This window comes from Chrysemys picta, chromosome 2, assembly GCF_011386835.1.
Source record: "Chrysemys picta bellii isolate R12L10 chromosome 2, ASM1138683v2, whole genome shotgun sequence".
NCBI classification, from domain to species: domain Eukaryota; kingdom Metazoa; phylum Chordata; order Testudines; family Emydidae; genus Chrysemys; species Chrysemys picta.
Genome location: NC_088792.1, coordinates 164,044,144 through 164,062,287, shown reverse-complemented (window position 1 = coordinate 164,062,287; position 18,144 = coordinate 164,044,144). Strand labels below are relative to the sequence as shown.

The 18,144-nt window shown below is 42.8% G+C and overlaps 1 protein-coding gene across 17 annotated transcripts in view; it reads left to right on the top strand.

The window, feature by feature from the left end:
• ZMAT4 (zinc finger matrin-type 4) overlaps positions 1-18,144 on the top strand; it is a 200,688-nt gene that overhangs the window by 101,185 nt on the left and 81,359 nt on the right. For all 17 annotated transcript variants that reach the window (XR_010598664.1, XR_010598663.1, XM_065584740.1 and 14 more), the window contains exon 3: positions 5,497-5,586. Coding sequence is in view for 15 of the 17 variants with exons in the window: in XM_065584740.1 (XP_065440812.1) it covers positions 5,497-5,586 (90 nt within the window). In the remaining 2 variants the exon portion in view is untranslated. The remainder of the gene's footprint in view (positions 1-5,496; positions 5,587-18,144) is intronic.

Sequence of the window (18,144 nt, the reverse complement as noted above, 5' to 3'; positions counted from 1 at the left end):
GCAGATTTCAAGTCTGCAACTTGGAGGGGCCAGCAGGACTGTTTGCAAGCAGGATGTTGTAAATAATCACTTTGCTCTTGACAGGTTCTTAAGGTGATAAATACACATGTAAATGCAGGAAGTACCACAGATAAAGTGGGTTGACAAATCTGCCCCGCTATCTCCTACCCCTTACAGTAAATGAGAGGCTTACTAAATACCTGCAAAGGTTTGGGGTAGGTCCTGAGTTCTAGGCTAGCAGCAAAGCTCTGCTGGATAATATTAGCTGCAGTTCATTTATGTGAGGGATCTTTATTGAGCTAGATTTTGAAGTTATGCCTAGAGCATATAATCTCCCTTTTTTAGCACGTATAAATCTAAAGATATAATAAAGGTGTTTTACATAGAGATGGAGCTTTGGTTGCCTTTTAATGATGTTTTGAGATCACTTATTGCACAGCACTTTGTCTCATCCAGAAAAGAACACTTAAAATGATTTACTAAAATCTTGTCTTTTAATCTTTAAAAATAATCTTTCTGTACTGCATATAAACTCAGCCAGACAGCAGAGTATAGCTACATACAGCTAGACTGCACAAAGCGTAGAACTAAACAGACCAAAATAGAAAAGCCACATTGTCCTAGTAAGAATGCTTTGCATTCACAGCTCTTTCCATGTGATGATGACAAAGTGTTCTAAAGAAATTTTACAATGGATATAACTGTCTGTATTAGGGGTTAGGCTGAAACCTCCATGTGGGCAGATTTTCCCACATCTACTACTGCGAGGTTCTTACAGCTTCCTCTCAAGCCTCTGGTGCTGGGCATCGTCAGAGAGAGGGTGCTGAATTACACCTCTACCCCGATATCACGTGACCTGATATAACACGAATTCGGATATAATGCGGTAAAGCAGTGCTCTGGGGGAGGCGGGGCTGCGCACTCCGGCGGACCAAAGCAAGTTCGATATAACGTGGTTTCACCTATAATGCGGTAAGATTTTTTGGCTCCTGAGGACAGTGTTATATCGGGGTAGAGGTGTAGCTGGATTTGGGGTCTGAACCAGGCTGGCAGGGTCTGTGTTCCTAACACGGGATCAAACCTCGCCACTCCCAAGTGAGGCTGGTGAGAATCAATATCCCCGTTTAGAGCGGGGGAGCTGAGGCGTTCCCAGGATCACCCAGGGAGTGTTTGGTACAGCTGTGACAGAACTCAGAATTCCGAGTGTGCAGTCCCAGGTTTTAACCACAGGAACTACCTGGCTGCATCACATCTGTGCAGTGTGACGCTGGCCAAGGCCCTTGGGGTCAGACCCCATGAGAAGCAGAGTCCTCTCTGTACCCGGTGACTTCAGGCCATTAACTGCTAGGTGCATCCCTGTGAAATGGGGATATTCTCCTCCTGACAGGGGGGGATGTGAGGGTTCATCTATTAATTACTTAACAGCTTCAGAGCATCATAACAACACTGGTCCTGATTTTCTTTTGTTTGTACCACTCTCAGTGCAAAGGGGTCTGACAGTGGCTGTGCGTTACACTGACGCTCACTGGCAGTCCTCTTTTACACTGCCAGTGTAGTGCAAAGCACCTGTGCCCCACAGTGCAGCTGAGAACAAGGCTCATTCAGTGCTATGTACTGCGTCCAAATGCGAAGTACCAGTGTCACTCTCAATACTTCCTGCCCAGTTTGGGCCCAATCCAAAGCCCACTGAAATCATTGAGAGCCTTTGCACTGACTTTACTGAGCGCTGGAGCAGCCCCCAGGTTTCCAGTTGTGCAGATCTCTAGTGAGTGAAACACAAAGAAAAGTTCATATGCTATTGCTACAAGTTCAAGGAAGAAACTCGGGGGGGACCAGTGACATATGGGACTGACTTGCTCAGCTCAATCCTTTAAAATTCAAATGGATTAACTCTATCATTTTTAAATTGCTTAATCACGTGTCTTGACTTTTAATCTTTGATAGTACAGGCATTTGGATTTTCCTCTATTTAGCTCTAACCACACTGGTTTTAGACAGATTTGAGGCCTGTCAGGGAAAATCCATTTTCTGAAGCCTTATAAGAAGAGGAGGTGGGGAAAGATACGTGACCCTATTTATCTGCACTGATTTGTTCCATCTTTTTATTTGTTTGTTTTAATTCATTGCATGATCCTGCTTAAAATGCACAGTCACATTTACGCATACAAATTTAGCTCCACGTTCGCCATGGAAAAACTGTTCCACCACTCTTGCAATTTTAAAAAATTAAATTACCATTAAAATCTGTGATCTGAAATTATAATCTAGTGGTGCAGTTGTTCTGCAGGGCACTCAAAAATGGAGATTCAGAGCAAACTTGTTTGCATAATAATAGCTGCTGTGCATGTCTGGATTGTGTCTGCATGTCTGTTAGCTGCAGATTTCTCCCCTTAGATCTACAGGAAGACAAGGACTCTGATTCTGATTAAGCGATGCCCTAAAAACTTGTCTGCAGCAATTTAGGGCTCTTGCTGTGGAAGCTTTAATCCTTCTTTATATATTAAAAATCACAGGGTTTTTACTAATATGAGGAGTACATTTCATTTTCCCTTTTCAGCTGTCCAGAGCACAGATTTATTAAAGCATTACACAAAGTGTGTTCTCTGTCACAAATTAGACGACTCTTCTGCACCCCTGCTGTAGAGTCTTTCTCTTTGAAGGCCTCGGGGTTCTGTCCGACATAAAAATAAATGTGGGAAGGAGTCTTGTCTCTAGCAGAATTGGGAGCACTAAGGGGCAAGGGGCTTAATTAACCAAGAGGGAGGTTGGTACTGGCCACTCCTAGAAGCATGAAACAAATGCGGTTTGAATCACAGTAATGACTTTGCTTAAAATGCAAAATTATTAATGCAAGAAATAGCATGAAACTGACCCTCAATGCAATTTCAAGTAATTGTTATTTCCAGTTTTCTTTTTGCCTCAATGGCATTTTTCTTGTAACTGAAACTGAAATAACCAGGTCTGGAGTTTAACTGCTCTCAGTTTTGTTTATTTTCAGCCATTAAAAACTGGAATATTTATAGTGCTAAGTACTTGCCATCAGAGGATGTTATTTATTTATTTTGTATATATGACACAATGTTGATGCTACTCTCTCTGTTCCTGAGCTATCCTAAGACAGTTGACAGAGATACTGTCGCTTACAGACAGCCCCACAACCTGAAGCAAATACTCACCAGCAACCACACACCACACAACAAAAACACTAACCCAGGAACCTATCCTTGCAACAAAGCCCATTGCCAACTCTGTCCACATATCTATTCAAGGGACACCATAGGACCTAATCACATCAGTCACACCACCAGGGGCTTGTTCACCTGCACATCTACCAATACGATATACGCCATCATGTGCCAGCAATGCCCCTCTGCCATGTACATTGGCCAAACCAGGCAGTCTCTATGCAAAAGAATAAATGGACACAAATCAGACGTCAAGAATTATAACATTCAAAAACCAGTCGGAGAACACTTCAATCTCCCTGGTCACTTGATTACAGACCTAAAAGTTGCAAAAAAACTTCAAAAACAGACTCCAACAAGAAACTGCAGAACTGGAATTAATTTGCAAATTGGACACCATTAAATTAGGCTTGAATAAAGAATGGGAGTGGATGGGTCATTACACAAAGTAAAAACTATTTTGCCATGCTAATTTTTCCCCTATTGTTACTCACACCTTCTTGTCAACTGTTGGAAATGGGCCATCCTGATTATCACTACAAAAGTTTTTTTCTCCTGCTGATAATAGCTCACCTTAATGGATTACTCTCGTTATAGTTGGTATGACAACACCCATTTTTTCATGTTCTTTGTGTATATATATCTTCCTACTGTATTTTCCACTACATGCATCTGATGAAGTGGGTTTTAGCCCACAAAACCTTATGCTCAAATAAATTTGTTAGTCTCTAACAAAGGTGCCACCAAGTACTCCTCGTTCTTTTTGCTGATACAGACTAACACGGCTGCTACTCTGAAACCTGTCACAGTGACTAATCGTTATTCTCTCTCTCTCTCTCTCTCTCTAATCATCTGACCTTTGTCATGGGCCCATTATCATAGTATTTAGGCACCCTGTCACCTCCGGTCTGTCTCTTAGCTGGTCAGCATGCCGGTTTCCTGGTGCCACTGGCACGTGTACTGTATTGTTCACTTGCATTTGACTGACCTGAGGACCAAGCAGGTCCTTCACCCTTCAACACTCGTCCTGATTTCTCATTCTATTTCCTATCTCAGAGTATGAAGCACAGGTAGTGCCAGGGCCGGCTCCAGGCACCAGCGCAGCAAGCAGGTGCTTGGGGCGGCCAAGGGGAAGGGGCGGCACGTTGGGCTATTCGGCGGCGGTTGCTGATGTGTTTATGCACATATTGATTGATTGATTGCTGGCTAGACTCTTTGGGAAAGTTACTGAGCAAGCAAAGCAACTGTCCTAAATATTCTTGGGGGAGGGAAAACAGCCCCCAAGTTGCTAACCTGGGAAGAGTTCATTCCTTGGAAGTGTATTTCATTGTGGAGCAACTAGTGCCCCACATGGAACTTGGGCCTGTGGGCGACTGGGGTCTCTCTTCTTTAAGTCCACAAATCTTTTATTCCCACTTCCTGAGAGGCTGATGGCTGTTATCAAACAAAACAGAGCATTAGCACTTGGGAGCAGAATGTTTGTTTGGGGTGGGGGGGTGGGAGGGTTGTTTTTTAACAACTATGGAACTAACTTGGGCCTTTTTCCTGCCAGTGGAGCTTAGTTCCAGGAACAATCAACCTCCCAGATTTTCAGAGTATTGGGCAAGGTTTATCTGAGACCACCACTAAAAAAAGGAGAGAAGGAGAATCAGGATTTCTATGCTAGCTCAGACCAAGGTCCATCTAGTCCAGTATGCTGTTTCTGGCAGTGGACACCACCAAATGCTTCAGAGGAAGGCATAAAAGCTCTATAATGCACAATTATCTGATAATTTTGCCCATAGGGGAAGTTTTGCCCTAACCCTATGCAGTTATTGATTTACTTATTTCCTGGAGCATTAGGTTTTATATCCCTTATACATTTTTATCCTATCTTAAGTGCAGCAATTGTGGAAGTTCCAGTTCATATAAATGTCTAATCCTTTGTTATTAAATCTTTCCTGGGATGGAAATCTTTCTTTGCCTCTAATAATTTGTGTTGCCATTCTCTGAACCTTTTCCATTTCTGCTCGATCTTCATGGAGCTGGGCAACCAGGACTGAATGCAGCATTCAAGATGAAGTTGTACCATTTATCTCCATATCTGATGGCTTTACAATATCTCCAGGATTAAACTCTGTTCCACAGTCATGGTGAAAGCTCTGTGAAATGTTCTCTGAATGTAGGAGTTACTCACTAAGGGTTTCCCCCTCTCGCATCCCAGGATTGATATTTATCAAGGGGACTGATAAATCTCAAGTTTTGGTTCTCTCTGCTGTCCAGTAAGAATGTTTTGATTGTTGCCTCACCAGTTTTCGCTCTTCCTTCACAGAGTCGGAAACATGCGAGCAAAGTGAGACTTTACTACATGCTACATCCCATAGATGGAGGCTGCCCGGCCAAGAAGCTCCGATCAGAAAACGTGAGTATGTTTCAGAGCCCTATTCTGTGCTGCTTTGTGAATCTGTGACCCTATGCAAAGGCATGTACCACCTGTGACAGCATCAGATAATCACATATCCAGAGGTACCAGTTGGGATAGCTGAAATGCTAAGTTACTGAAAACAATTTTCCATAAATGATAGAGAAAATATGAAATGCATCAGCAGCAGTAATTGAATTTTTAGTTTTTACTTGTCTTTGTTGTAGAAAAGACAGAAAAAAAGGTAGCCTCACGACACAAATCTAGTATGCATTCAGTCCATTCAGAGCCAGACCAAACTGTCTGAAAGACATTTAGTTTGTTCCTATTGGAATCCAGGACCCGCCCACTGCCAAAGGACCTCCCCCCAGCCTAAGGGGAGGATCCACAGGACCTGGAAACCAAATGATTCCGGGGGACAACTAATGAGATAACAGGGACACGAGTGAGATCAAGAGTCAAACGAAGGGAACATTTAGTCTGTTGGCTGGTGAACTGCAGTGGAAATGACTGAAAGGCTAATGACTATGTGGATGATTGCACTTTCAGTCTAGTTCCCTTTGAATTTGGGGTAGTAAAAACTGCTCTTTAATTGTGATGGTTAAAGTTCTGTAACTGTTCCACTGGAAGTCTGGATTGAAGTCATTTCAGGTTCCATACATTCAGATGATATTTGTGCACAACCTTCTTACCCCATGGTAGAAAACATCAGGGAGAGAACCAGTGACAGCAGAGGGAAGCACTGTGTTAGAGAGGCAGCTAGAGAGCGATTCATGGGGGAGAGTAACTAGTCAAAGGAAAATGAGGAAGGAAGAAATACACGTCAGTGAGCAATTTCCATTCTAGTGTGTCCTGTAACCCTGATTCCACTCTTCCTTACGGCCTTTGAATGTATCAACTTCAATTTCTTGGCAATTCTCTGCATACTTGGCTGTGACAGCTGCTCTCTTTGCCCATCTCAAGATCCTTTCACTTAGGTCCATTTTGTATTGTCCTCATTGATATCTCTCTCTTCCTAGTTTAGATCACTTGGCACGAACAGTTCAGTGTGGGAGATTTAATATTCATGGGAGCTGAGCAGCAAAAGCCATGGACATCACACTAAAAATATTTCTTACTGTGAAACAATCCGCTCTTCAGATCTGGGTCTTGTTCAAAGCTCCTTCCTGGGGTCTCTCACTTCATCCCTTGGTGCCTCCAACCTACTTTCTAATTCCATCCAACCCTTCCCTGCACATTGCTCAGCATCCAGACGCTCACCCTTTTTGCTTTTGGAGCCCATTTGACTTCTTGTTTTCTCCTGCTAATAAGAAACCAGCCTGAGTTTGCTCTGACAGCTCTGTGCCTGCCCTTCGCCTATGCACCCAGCGAGTCTATATGCTCTGTGGCTATGTAATACATCATATCCCCCATCTGTCCATTAGGTGATCGCCATGTGACAATTTTGCTTCCCTTATGTATCCTTTGGCTTTTCCAAGCTCAGAGTGTTGTTCCAGCACAACAAAATCTGTTTCAGTCTGTTATGATTGTCCTCTCCCAGGCCTTCCAAGGAGGAATATGCTTTGCTTGTTCCTGCCCAGATATTATCTAGTCCTTTGTATTCATGTGTAGCCAACAGAGTTGAGATATTTAGACCGTCTCTTGAAGGCAGCATGATAACATCATTACCGCTCATTTCAGCTTGATGGTAGTGTTGTTGAAGCCAAGGCATAGTGACTTTAATGAATATTAAAAATGCAGTTACTTGAGTATGATGTTACTGGAGCCCAGTTATGTTTCTCTGTAAAAACATATGTTATCAAAAAGGGTACCTTGGCCTTCTTGCAGAGAAAATGGTATATTTATGTGACTCTAGAGTGTATCCTACCTCTTGTAAACTTTTAACTATGAACGTAAATGCTTGGTCTTCCAAAAGTTTCAAGGAAGCAACGCTTGTTTCAGTTGTACATTTCTGATGACACAGGCCTTTCCAACTGTACATGATCAACATCATTTTCCAGCTGACCTTTAAATAACATGGAGGATAATATTTGCCATTATCTGATGCTTATGAAAATATGCTCCATTCCTTAAGCAGCCATTAAGCCTTCGTCCTACAAAGCACTGAATTTACACAACCCAATTATTAGGCAGCCTTTTGTTATTTTAATTATTTGTAAAACAAACCTGGTGTCTTTGGCATACTGACTGGTTGTTGACCTTTTCTTTTAAATGTGTGCTTAACATTTTAGCCGAAAGTAATTTGAGAAGGTCACAGGCTGGAACCAGGTCACAATTTGAGAAGGTCACAGGCTCTGAAATTTGAAGTCAATCATGACTTGACTTGACAAATTTAGTTTTCATCAGGATTTTCCCATCACCTGTAAATAGGGAATGGGCCCTGTTTAAGACTGACCGAGACTATGGAATCTTTTTGTACGCTTTGGGGCAGAGGTTGGGATGGGGAGAAATCCATTCGTTTGTTCTTCCTGGTCCCGTTTGTACTATTAGGTACAGTTAAGAAGTATGGCAGCCCTAGTCGGCAACCACGCTTATTGAAGGGGAGGAAAGATGCTATTAAGGCAAGAATTGCCTGAGGGAGCATAAGAAATGATATCAAAACATATATTGCAAAGAGTACCATATGCCTTGTAAGGAATGCTACAGACAGTTAAACAAAGGAGCTGATAGTGTTGGTATCTGTGAAAGAAGCATAAAGGATATAGGCTTCTTGTTTTGAAGCTCATATTCTGAATCAGCAGATAAGTTATCAGTACATCATTTTTGTACTATAAATATTTTTTTTAGTTCCTGGTGAAAGCTTTAATATATGCTTTAAGTCACATGTGGAATAATTACACAGAAATTAAAGAAAATGCTCTGTTTTAAAGCCTAAATACTTCTAATAATGTGCATATCTTGTACCTGAGCAGTGCTTTTAACTGAAATTTCCAACTAGCTATAAACTGCTTGGCGTAAAGGAATTGGTGTTGGGTGACTACAATTTCTTCTTTAGCTGCAATAGAGCAAAGAAATGCAGAGATGTTGCCATCCTGTGTTACCACACTCTACTTCTACAGCGTTTCTAAAGCAAGGTCCCTGTGTGCATCCCCCTCCATTCCTGTCTGAGCGGAATCCTCTTGTTAGTTCATCACATGGTACAAAGTCGTCATGCATGCGGCACCCCTCATCGGGGTTGTCATTTTTGAGGTTAGTCCACTGCAGTTCTGAGCGGTGGGGCTGCTACCTCCATAACTGGAGGCAAGAAAGTCCCTGAAACCGAAGTCAGACTACTGCAAGGTCTGCGTGTCTGCAGCCTGCAATTGTGCCTTCGGTGGACATGGCTAAGGGCATGGTCCTATCATACTCTTGTATATACACCCCTGTGTTGTTAAATGATAAAATGCCCAAATGAACTAGTGCCTGGGTGGTGTCCTGGCTGTGATGATTAGATGCATCTCATGGTTATTGCTAAGCGGTCCAGGGTTCTTTCTCATGGTTGGACTCCTTAATAATCACACACGTGATGTAAACTTTGTGGATGGGGTTTTCAAAAGTACTTAAGTGACGTATTAGCATGAAGCTTATGCTTAGGCACTGCCTTTTTGTTCTGTCTTTGTACAGTGCCTAGCACTATGGGGTCTTGGGCCATGACTGGGACTCCTAGACACTACAATAATATAAATAATAATAATAAGTTGTATTGACTTTCAGTTGGACTTGTGTCCCTACGTTACTTGGGCATTCTTGGAAAAAACAAAAAAAACAGAGTCAGTCTCTTTCTCCCTTTCTGCCTCTCTCTTTCTCTCTACTTACACATGAGGGAGGATGGGGTGGGATTGCGTGTTACAAAACCAGCTTTCCTTCTAGAATTCTTTTCTTAAATGATGATGAAAATATTACTTGGGTGGCAACCAACCATTCTCAGCTGACTTACAAAACTACTGGTATGTCTGTGGGAAAATGACTTAATAAAACATAGAGGGGAAAATAAACTTCTATTTTAACAGTAGGTAGGTGCAGGAAGAGTTCAGAGGTCAGGTTGGAAGGCTGGGTTGGAACCCAAGTCCAGTTGTCAGAGGAAGTTTCTGTCTCTCTCCTGGTGGTGGGAGCAAGCATGGATGGCATCAGATGAGCAGACAAAGACTAACCTAGGACTGGGAACATTATTAAACCCAAGAATATTGACCTGAGAGTCAACAGGCTTTACACCCATGAGACTCACAACTTACGGGGCGGGGAGAGAACCCAGTTAAAGGCAGTGACCAAGGCCCCCTTCCTCATCACTCTGGGTTTTATAGTTTCTCAGCCCATGGAAAACTACCCAGACTGTCTATAGCAGCCCTTTCTATTTTAACCTGAACAATATCAGCTTGTAAATAAAGCTGCTATGGACACAGCCTCAGAAGATGCTCCAGTGTCCTTTTTTGATAATGGATGCTGCATTTGACACCACGTTTCTCTGTGACATGAGGGATCTATTATCGACCACCTGAGCAGGACAGTGATAGTGACTATGAAATGCTAAGGGAGATTAGAGAGGCTATCAAAATAAAGAACTCAATAATAGTGGGGGATTTCAATTATCCCCGTATTGACTGGGTACATGTCACCTGAGGATGAAATGCAGAGACAAATTTCTCGATACTTTAAATGACTGCTTCTTGGAGCAGCTGGTACAGGAACACACAAGGGGAGAGGCAATTCTTGATTTAGTCCTGAGTGGAGCACAGGATCTGGTCCAAGAAGTAACTGTAACAGGACCGCTTGGAAATAGTGACCATAATATAACAACATTTAACATTCCTGTGGTGGGAAGAACACCTCAACAGCCCAACACTGTGGCATTTAATTTCAGAAAGGGAAACTATGCAAAAATTAGGTGATTAGTTAAACAGAAATTAAAAGGTACAGTGACTAGAGTGAAATCCCTGCAAGCCGCATTGACACTTTTCAAAGACACCATAATAGAGGCTCAACTTAAATGTATATCCCAAATTAAAAATACACAGTAAATGAACTAAAAAAGAGCCACCCTGGCTTAACAACCATGTAAAAGAAGCAGTGAGAGATAAAAAGGCATCTTTTAAAAAGTGGAAGTCAAATCCTAGTGGGGTAAATAGAAAGGAGCATAAACACTGCCAAATTAAGTGTAAAAATGTAATAAGAAAAGCCAAAAAGGAGTTTGAAGAACAGCTAGCCAAAACCGCAAAAGGTAATAATTTTTTTTTTTAAAGTACATCAGAAGCAGGAAGCCTGCTAAACAACTGGTGGGGGCCCTGGACGATGGAGATACAAAAGGAGCACTTAAAGATGATAAAGTCATTGCGGAGAAACTAAATGAATTCTTTGCTTCAGTCTTCACGGCTGAGGATGTTAGGGAGATTCCCAAACCTGAGCCGTCCTTTATAGGTAACAAATCTGAGGAATTGTCACAGATTGAAGTGTCATTAGAGGAGGTTTCGGAATTAATTGATAAACTTAACAGTAACAAGTCACCAGGACCAGATGGCATTCACCCAAGAGTTCTGAAAGAACTCAAATGTGAAATTGCGGAACTATTAACTATGGTTTGTAACCTGTCCTTTAAATCGGCTTCTGTACCCAACGACTGGAAGATAGCTAATGTAACGCCAATATTTAAAAAGGGCTCTAGAGGTGATCCCAGCAATTACAGACTGGTAAGTCTAACATCAGTACTGGGCAAATTAGTCGAAACAATAGTAAAGAATAAAATTGTCAGATACATAGAACAACATAAATTGTTGGGCAAAAGTCAACATGATTTCTGTAAAGGGAAATCATGTCTTACTTATCTATTTGAGTTTCTGAAGGGGTCAACAAACATGTGGACAAGGGGGATCCAGTGGACCTAATGTACTTAAATTTCCAGAAAGCCTTTGACAAGGTCCCTCACCAAAGGCTCTTGCGTAAAATAAGTTGTCATGGGATAAGAGGGAAGGTCCTTTCATGGATTGAGAACTGGTTAAAAGACAGGGAACAAAGGGTAGGAATAAATGGTAAATTTTCAGAATGGAGAGGGGTAACTAGTGGTGTTCCCCAAGGACCAATCCTATTCAACTTATTCATAAATGATCTGGAGAAAGGTGTAAACAGTGAGGTGGAAAAGTTTGCAGACGATACTAAACTGCTCAAGATAGTTAAGACCAAAGCAGACTGTGAAGAACTTCAAAAAGATCTCACAAAACTTAGTAATTGGGCAACAAAATGGCAAATTAAATTTAATGTGGATAAATGTAAAATAATGCACATTGGAAAAAATAATCCCAACTATACATACAATATGATGGGGGCTAATTTAGCTACAGCTAATCAAGAAAGAGATCTTGGAGTCATCGTGGATAGTTCTCTGAAGATGTCCATGCAGTGTGCAGCAGCATTCAAAAAAGCAAACAGGATGTTAGGAATCATTAAAAAAAGGGATAGAGAATAAGACGGAGAATATCTTATTACCCTTATATAAATCCATGGTATGTCCACATCTTGAATACTGCGTACAGATGTAGTCTCCTCATCTCAAAAAAGATATACTGGGACTAGAAAAGGTTCAGAGAAGGGCAACTAAAATGATTAGGGGTTTGGAACGGGTCCCATATCAGGAGAGATTAAAGAGGCTAGGACTTTTCAGCTTGGAAAAGAGAAGACTAAGGGGGGATATGATAGAGGTATATAAAATCATGAGTGGTGTGGAGAAAGTGAATAAGGAAAAGTTATTTACTTGTTCCCATAATATAAGAACTAGGGGCCACCAAATGAAATTAATTGGCAGCAGGTTTACAACAAATAAAAGGAAGTTCTTCACACAGTGCACAGTCAACCTTGCCTGAGGAGGTTGGGAAGGCTAGGACTATAACAGGGTTTAAAAGAGAACTGGATAAATTCATGGAGGTTAAGTCCATTAATGGCTATTAGCCAAGATGGGTAAGGAATGGTGTCCCTAGTCTCTGTTTGTCAGAGGGTGGAGATGGATGGCAGGAGAGAGATCACTTGATCATTACCTGTTAGGTTCACTCCTTCTGGGGCACCTGACATTGGCCACTATCGGCAGACAGGATGCTGGGCTGGGTGGACCCTTGGTCTGACCCAGTATGGCCGTTCTTATGTTCTTATGACACTGCTTTGGGTAAGGGAGACAGGCGCTCTCAGAATTCTAGGTCCCAGTTCATTAGTCCATAAGGCCTAAGCTTCTCTATCTCTAGTCCACAGGTAGGACAGGTCTGTTGGTTCCAGGCATAGGGTGATTTGCCCATTTAACAGGGAGCAGGGTCCATGTACGTATGACTCATCAGCTGCCTTCCAGCCCCAAATGGGTGTAAGAGAAGGCACCTGGACTGTATGAAAAGGAGACAGATAATGTCAGGGGAGAGCTGCCTGAGGAGGAGAGAATCAGAGACAGGAAAGCAGCAGGGGAGAGCGGCTGGAGACAGAGAAGGGCGGGGGGCTGCCTGACCAGGAGAGGAGAGAGGCAGGAGCAGCACAGGAGAGCTGGACTAGAGAGCTGCTGGGGAGAACAAAAGGTGAAGACTGTTGTTGGTGAGGACTGGCCCCGGCTGGGGAAACCCACTGAGTCATAGGAGAGCTCATGCAGAGGCTCCTGGGGACATGGCGAAGAGCCAGCCTAGCTAAGGGAAGCTGAGCCCAAAACAAGAGAGTTGATGCTGGAGGGTGGAGTAGGGGTTGGAGTCACAGCCAGCGATGCCTGGGTGCGTAGAACGCTGTGGGAAGGCCCCTTGCAGCAGGCCTGAGTGGAGGGCTGTGGGAAACGGAGCCCAAGGAGAAGGGGTTGGTCCTGGAGGGAGGTTCCCTGAGCAGGAGTAGGACTCTTAGGTGAGGAGGCCTGTGGGGTGAATCAGTGCAGGGAGCCCGCGTTCAGGGGACCTGACCTGGGGCCATGGGAGAAGAGGAGCGATGGGAAAGAAGTGGATCTGGGAATGCTCTCGTGGATGGCCTAGAGAGTGAGGCCCTGGAACAGGGTCCAAGAGTAGCATCAGGCTGGAGACAGATTCTTGGGAGGGTGAGCTGGAAATGATGTCCCTGCCAGGAGTAGGGATAACTGTTGCGAGTCTGTTGTCCTTTAGGGTTTGGGGAAGACTGGTTTTATCATGAGGGTTCTGCAGATTATTTCTTGTGTACCTGAATAAATTATGTCCAAGGGTGGGGTTTCAAATGGACACAGACTGTGTTCCTTTATATGAGTGAATGAAGGGGAAACTGAGGCAGGCATACTGGTGGTGCCATGGCCTGCCAGAGGGGCCCACTCAAGGTGAGGCTGCCCTGCTACAGTTCCATTGTTACAGTAGTGCTAACTACATCTGAGTTTATTCTCATTTGGTAACTGGCCCTTTTTCACAAGGGGCGGGTCCTCTGTGTGAGATTCTTGCCACTGTGCATTCCCTTTCTCCTAGAGCAGTGGTTCCCAAACCCCTGGAGTTTCACAAAATGTTATAGGAGGTTCTCGGGGAAAAAAATTCCCTATGGCGGACAGAGCTGTCACTAGGGACTTCTTATAAGAAATGGAAAGGGGGGTGGATATTTTTTGCTGTTTTTAAAATTAAACAGGCAGCTAGTATTGTTTTTAAAATTATTATGAAGAACAAGTTTAAGTTTTGTTGTAACGTCCATTGTTTGCCTGGACTGCTCAAGACCTGAATGCTTGTGTAGGAGGAATTCTTTGGCTTCTTAAATATCTTCATGCTGCTTCACATTTGATACTCCTTGATGAAACATAGGAGTCTTGTCTTCTAACAGGCTTATTCAAAGTGGTACAAGCTACGAAAGTGAGATCTTGGAAGAGTGTTGCCGTTTTCATAATGTAATAAAAATACTGTAATGATAAATAATAATTTAATAATAGTGTGCAATAAGCATGTCATAAAAACAAATTTTATATTTCCAAGATCACTGCTTTTATAATTTATACTCAGGTAAAGGAGAAAATCCCTGGAAATACTCATTTTTAGGAGGGGGTTTGCGAGACTTGACATTTTAGTGAAAGGGGTTGACAGGTTGTTAAAGTTTGAATATGTCCTAGAGAATATGGTGACTGTTCTGACCTGTGGCTTGGAAGTTGGACATAGCGGTTCAGCTATAGCAAAGTCATGGGTCCAAGGCTCTCTCACAGAGATATTCTAGGATCGGCAAATGCCGAGTTCAGTCTCCCTGCATTGTGTGTTGGCCCTTTGAGCAGGTGGTACAATAAACGCGGAGAAGGTTTTGAGCTGTTTCAGTTGTGAGACTTGATCCTGGAGACAGGGCGGGGACTGAAAGTGGAAAAAACTGGCAGCCCGGAATGAAGCGAGAGAAGTCTGTGAATGAGCCAAGAGCTGGACACCAATTTGAAAACGGTGGTTTCCCGGCTTTACCTTTCCTAGCTGGGGGATCAAGGACTAATCCCCACAAGCTCCATCATCTCTGTTCCCCTTTCAAGCCATGAAACAAAGAAACACAGACATTGAAAAGACTCGTTCCTTTCACTATATTCTCCAGTGCTTTGTCATGCTAGTTTTAAATAGATGCTTGGGAAGCCTGGTAGCTACGTCTTTGACTGAAGCCAAAAGCAGGGATCCAAGCTCTAAGCCTAAGGGCAAATCTGTTATTTCCCTCCTGAATTAGGAGAGAGCTATGCCATTGTCAGAGCTGCAGAACTTGGATTATTTTATTTTGTGAACTATGGCCCTTAGTCTAACATTGTTCATTCAAAGTAATGTGCTGGATGTAAGGTGCAACAAATCTTTCAGCAACAGATACAAATCACCATAAATCAGTACTTGCATTTTGCTTGGATGATAATAAAAGCACAGGCTGAAATGAAGGCGATCCAAACCTTACACTTAGCATTATTGAAAATAGCTTTTTAACAGCAGCACTTTCTTGATGCACAGAAATGAACTCCTATTTAAGACGCTTCTCATTGCTTTTGGAGATATGTTTTGTATTGTTATATTTCAGGGGGTCATATTATCTTTTATTCTTAGTGAAACCCAGAAACGAAGACAGGAGGTTCACATTGATTGAATACATTTCTTTCTTTTTCCCTAACGTCGCTTAAGGGACATCCAGCAAAGGACTGCAGCTGCATAGTCTCTTGTAAGGATTGTGCCATTTAGCAACTTGTTAACTGGCATCTGAATAACTAAAGTTAATTCTGTTGGATGTACAAGATTCATTTTGAAGTTTATAATGTTATTAAAAGAAGCCCTATGAATTAGCAGCATGGCTAGGCATGAATACAAAATCTCAGGAAAATGAATGGTCTTGTCATTGGCGAAAGTGTAACAGAATGAAATCTCAAGTAATCTTTCTGGGGTTAGAAATAAAATACATTCTGCTCTCAATTTATGCAAGGGTGATAGGGCTCACGCATGAAGACAAAACGCTTTGTGATGAGTTCCTTTCGGGTGGAATTATTTCATCTTTGGGCTGGCAAAACCAATTTGGATTTCGTGAAACAGCAAAGTGTGGCTCCCTCTGGAAAGGGGGATATTTTCAGGGTCAGTAGCTGACGGTCACTTGTTAAACTCTGCTCATCATGTCAGAGCTTAGCTGGTCTTACCCATCAGGACTTGGGTGGAGCCACAGTTGGAGGGAGGGTACACCTTGAGATTTTTTCAAATTAAAGGGTGAAAATATTCTTTTTAAGATGGCTCAAAGATCCGTGTTGCAACGTGCATGTAACAATTAGGCTCCTAGTCTGGGCACTTGCTTAGTCCCATTTGCATTGCTGGCTTTTTGCTTTGCATTTTTATTTCAGCGGGGCTCCGGACGACAGCCCTGAGCACTGATGGTGTTTCAAACAGGGCCAGTGGAAATATAAGTAAAGGCTCTCACTGGTGGGTTGATGCCAGGGCTGTAGGCTTGAACTCTCAGCTTTGAATGAGAAGCTACAGAATCTACCTCCATTGGGCCCCACCCAGAGCTGCAAACTCTCATGTTTTTATCACCAATCTTACAATATACAAGGTTTTTCTTGAAGCCCCAGCTCCTGGAAATGTAGTGACATGAGAATCTCAGATTCAGATAAACTAAGCTTCTAGTCTTTATGGTTGTGGAGAAAAGCTGGAAAATGTGACCCTGAGTGCACCCCAAAGGTTCAAAACCCAGAAAGCAAGAACAAATGAACCCCAAAGGTTTCCAAATCTCACGATCTTTAAGCCAGTTTCAAGATTTTGGGGCCTAACTTGAGACTTTTGAACAGTAGGGGTTGGCTATAGTACAACACAACGCCTTCCAGAGAGGAACCAATGACTGTACCCTCACAGGAATCCATGTTCTTAAAAACACTTTACAAAGAAGTATGGCAGCCTAGAAACTCAAGAGGTTGTCAAGGAGACAAGATGGCTGCCTAGAGGGAAGACGCTTCCTGCCACCAAGGCTGGCATGACAGAGCTTCCAACAGAGATCAAGGCCTTTCAGAACTGGTGTTGGCTCTAAGCTGCTGCCCATAATGGGAGATGTGGTTGACTTTGAGGAAAGGGCTATGCAGCAGAAACTGGAGTAGAGAGCATGCTGGTGTAATGTTGAATATGCAGGCCAGACTCAAGCAGCTGGAGTGATGAGATCTCTAAAACCAGTGATGTGGAGAACGGTGAAATAAGAAAGAAGAAGGGGAGAATTAAATGGAGTCCTTGAGAATCTGGAGGAAGGAAAAAGAACAGGAGTACTTGTGGCACCTTAGAGACTAACAAATGTATTAGAGCATAAGCTTTCGTGGACTACAGCCCACTCTGTATGCATCCGAAGAAGTGGGCTGTAGTCCACGAAAGCTTATGCTCTAATAAATTTGTTAGTCTCTAAGGTGCCACAAGTACTCCTGTTCTTTTTGCGGATACAGACTAACACGGCTGCTACTCTGAAACCTGGAGGAAGGAAGTTGTCTCTGTTAGCACAGAGTATCACTAAGGAGACTTTCACCTGAGCAGCAGATGAAGGGGTAAATGGCAGGGCCCAAAGAGCTTTCTTTCTCCCCTCCCACTCCTGCAGCATGTGGAATTGCCGCAGGGACAAAATTCTAAAATTACAAAATCCAGCAACCTTCTGTTAGGAAAAGCTAAGGAGCAAATAGTGAAATGTGAAATCCACCTATTCCAGGATTTATCAACTGAGGCTGTGAAAAGAAATGGGAGGAGCACATAAATAAGTGAGAAAAAATAATACACGTTTTATTTGCACAAAATGTGTACCAGTTAAATAAACCGATTTTAGTTAAGCTGGTTCCACCCCTGGTGTGGACATTATTTGGGTTTCAGAATAGTTTACTGCAGTTTAGCTTAACTTTGTTCCCAGTTGACTTAAGCTCAACTGAAATCAGTGTGTCCACAGAAAGGTTTGTTCCTGTTTAGCAGAATTGGTTTAAATTCACACCTTAGTTTAAAACACTGCAACTCTCTGTGTAGACAAGACTATAGATGGGTGTTTTCATGAGACTTACCAAATTGTAGTGCTGGTATATGCTGTGCCTTCATTTGCAGAAGAAGACTATCTCCTGAACAATGGCAGTGCCATACTGTGAGCAGACCAGCAGGTGTGAGGTGTGCACGTGTGTGTGGGTATGTGTGTGTT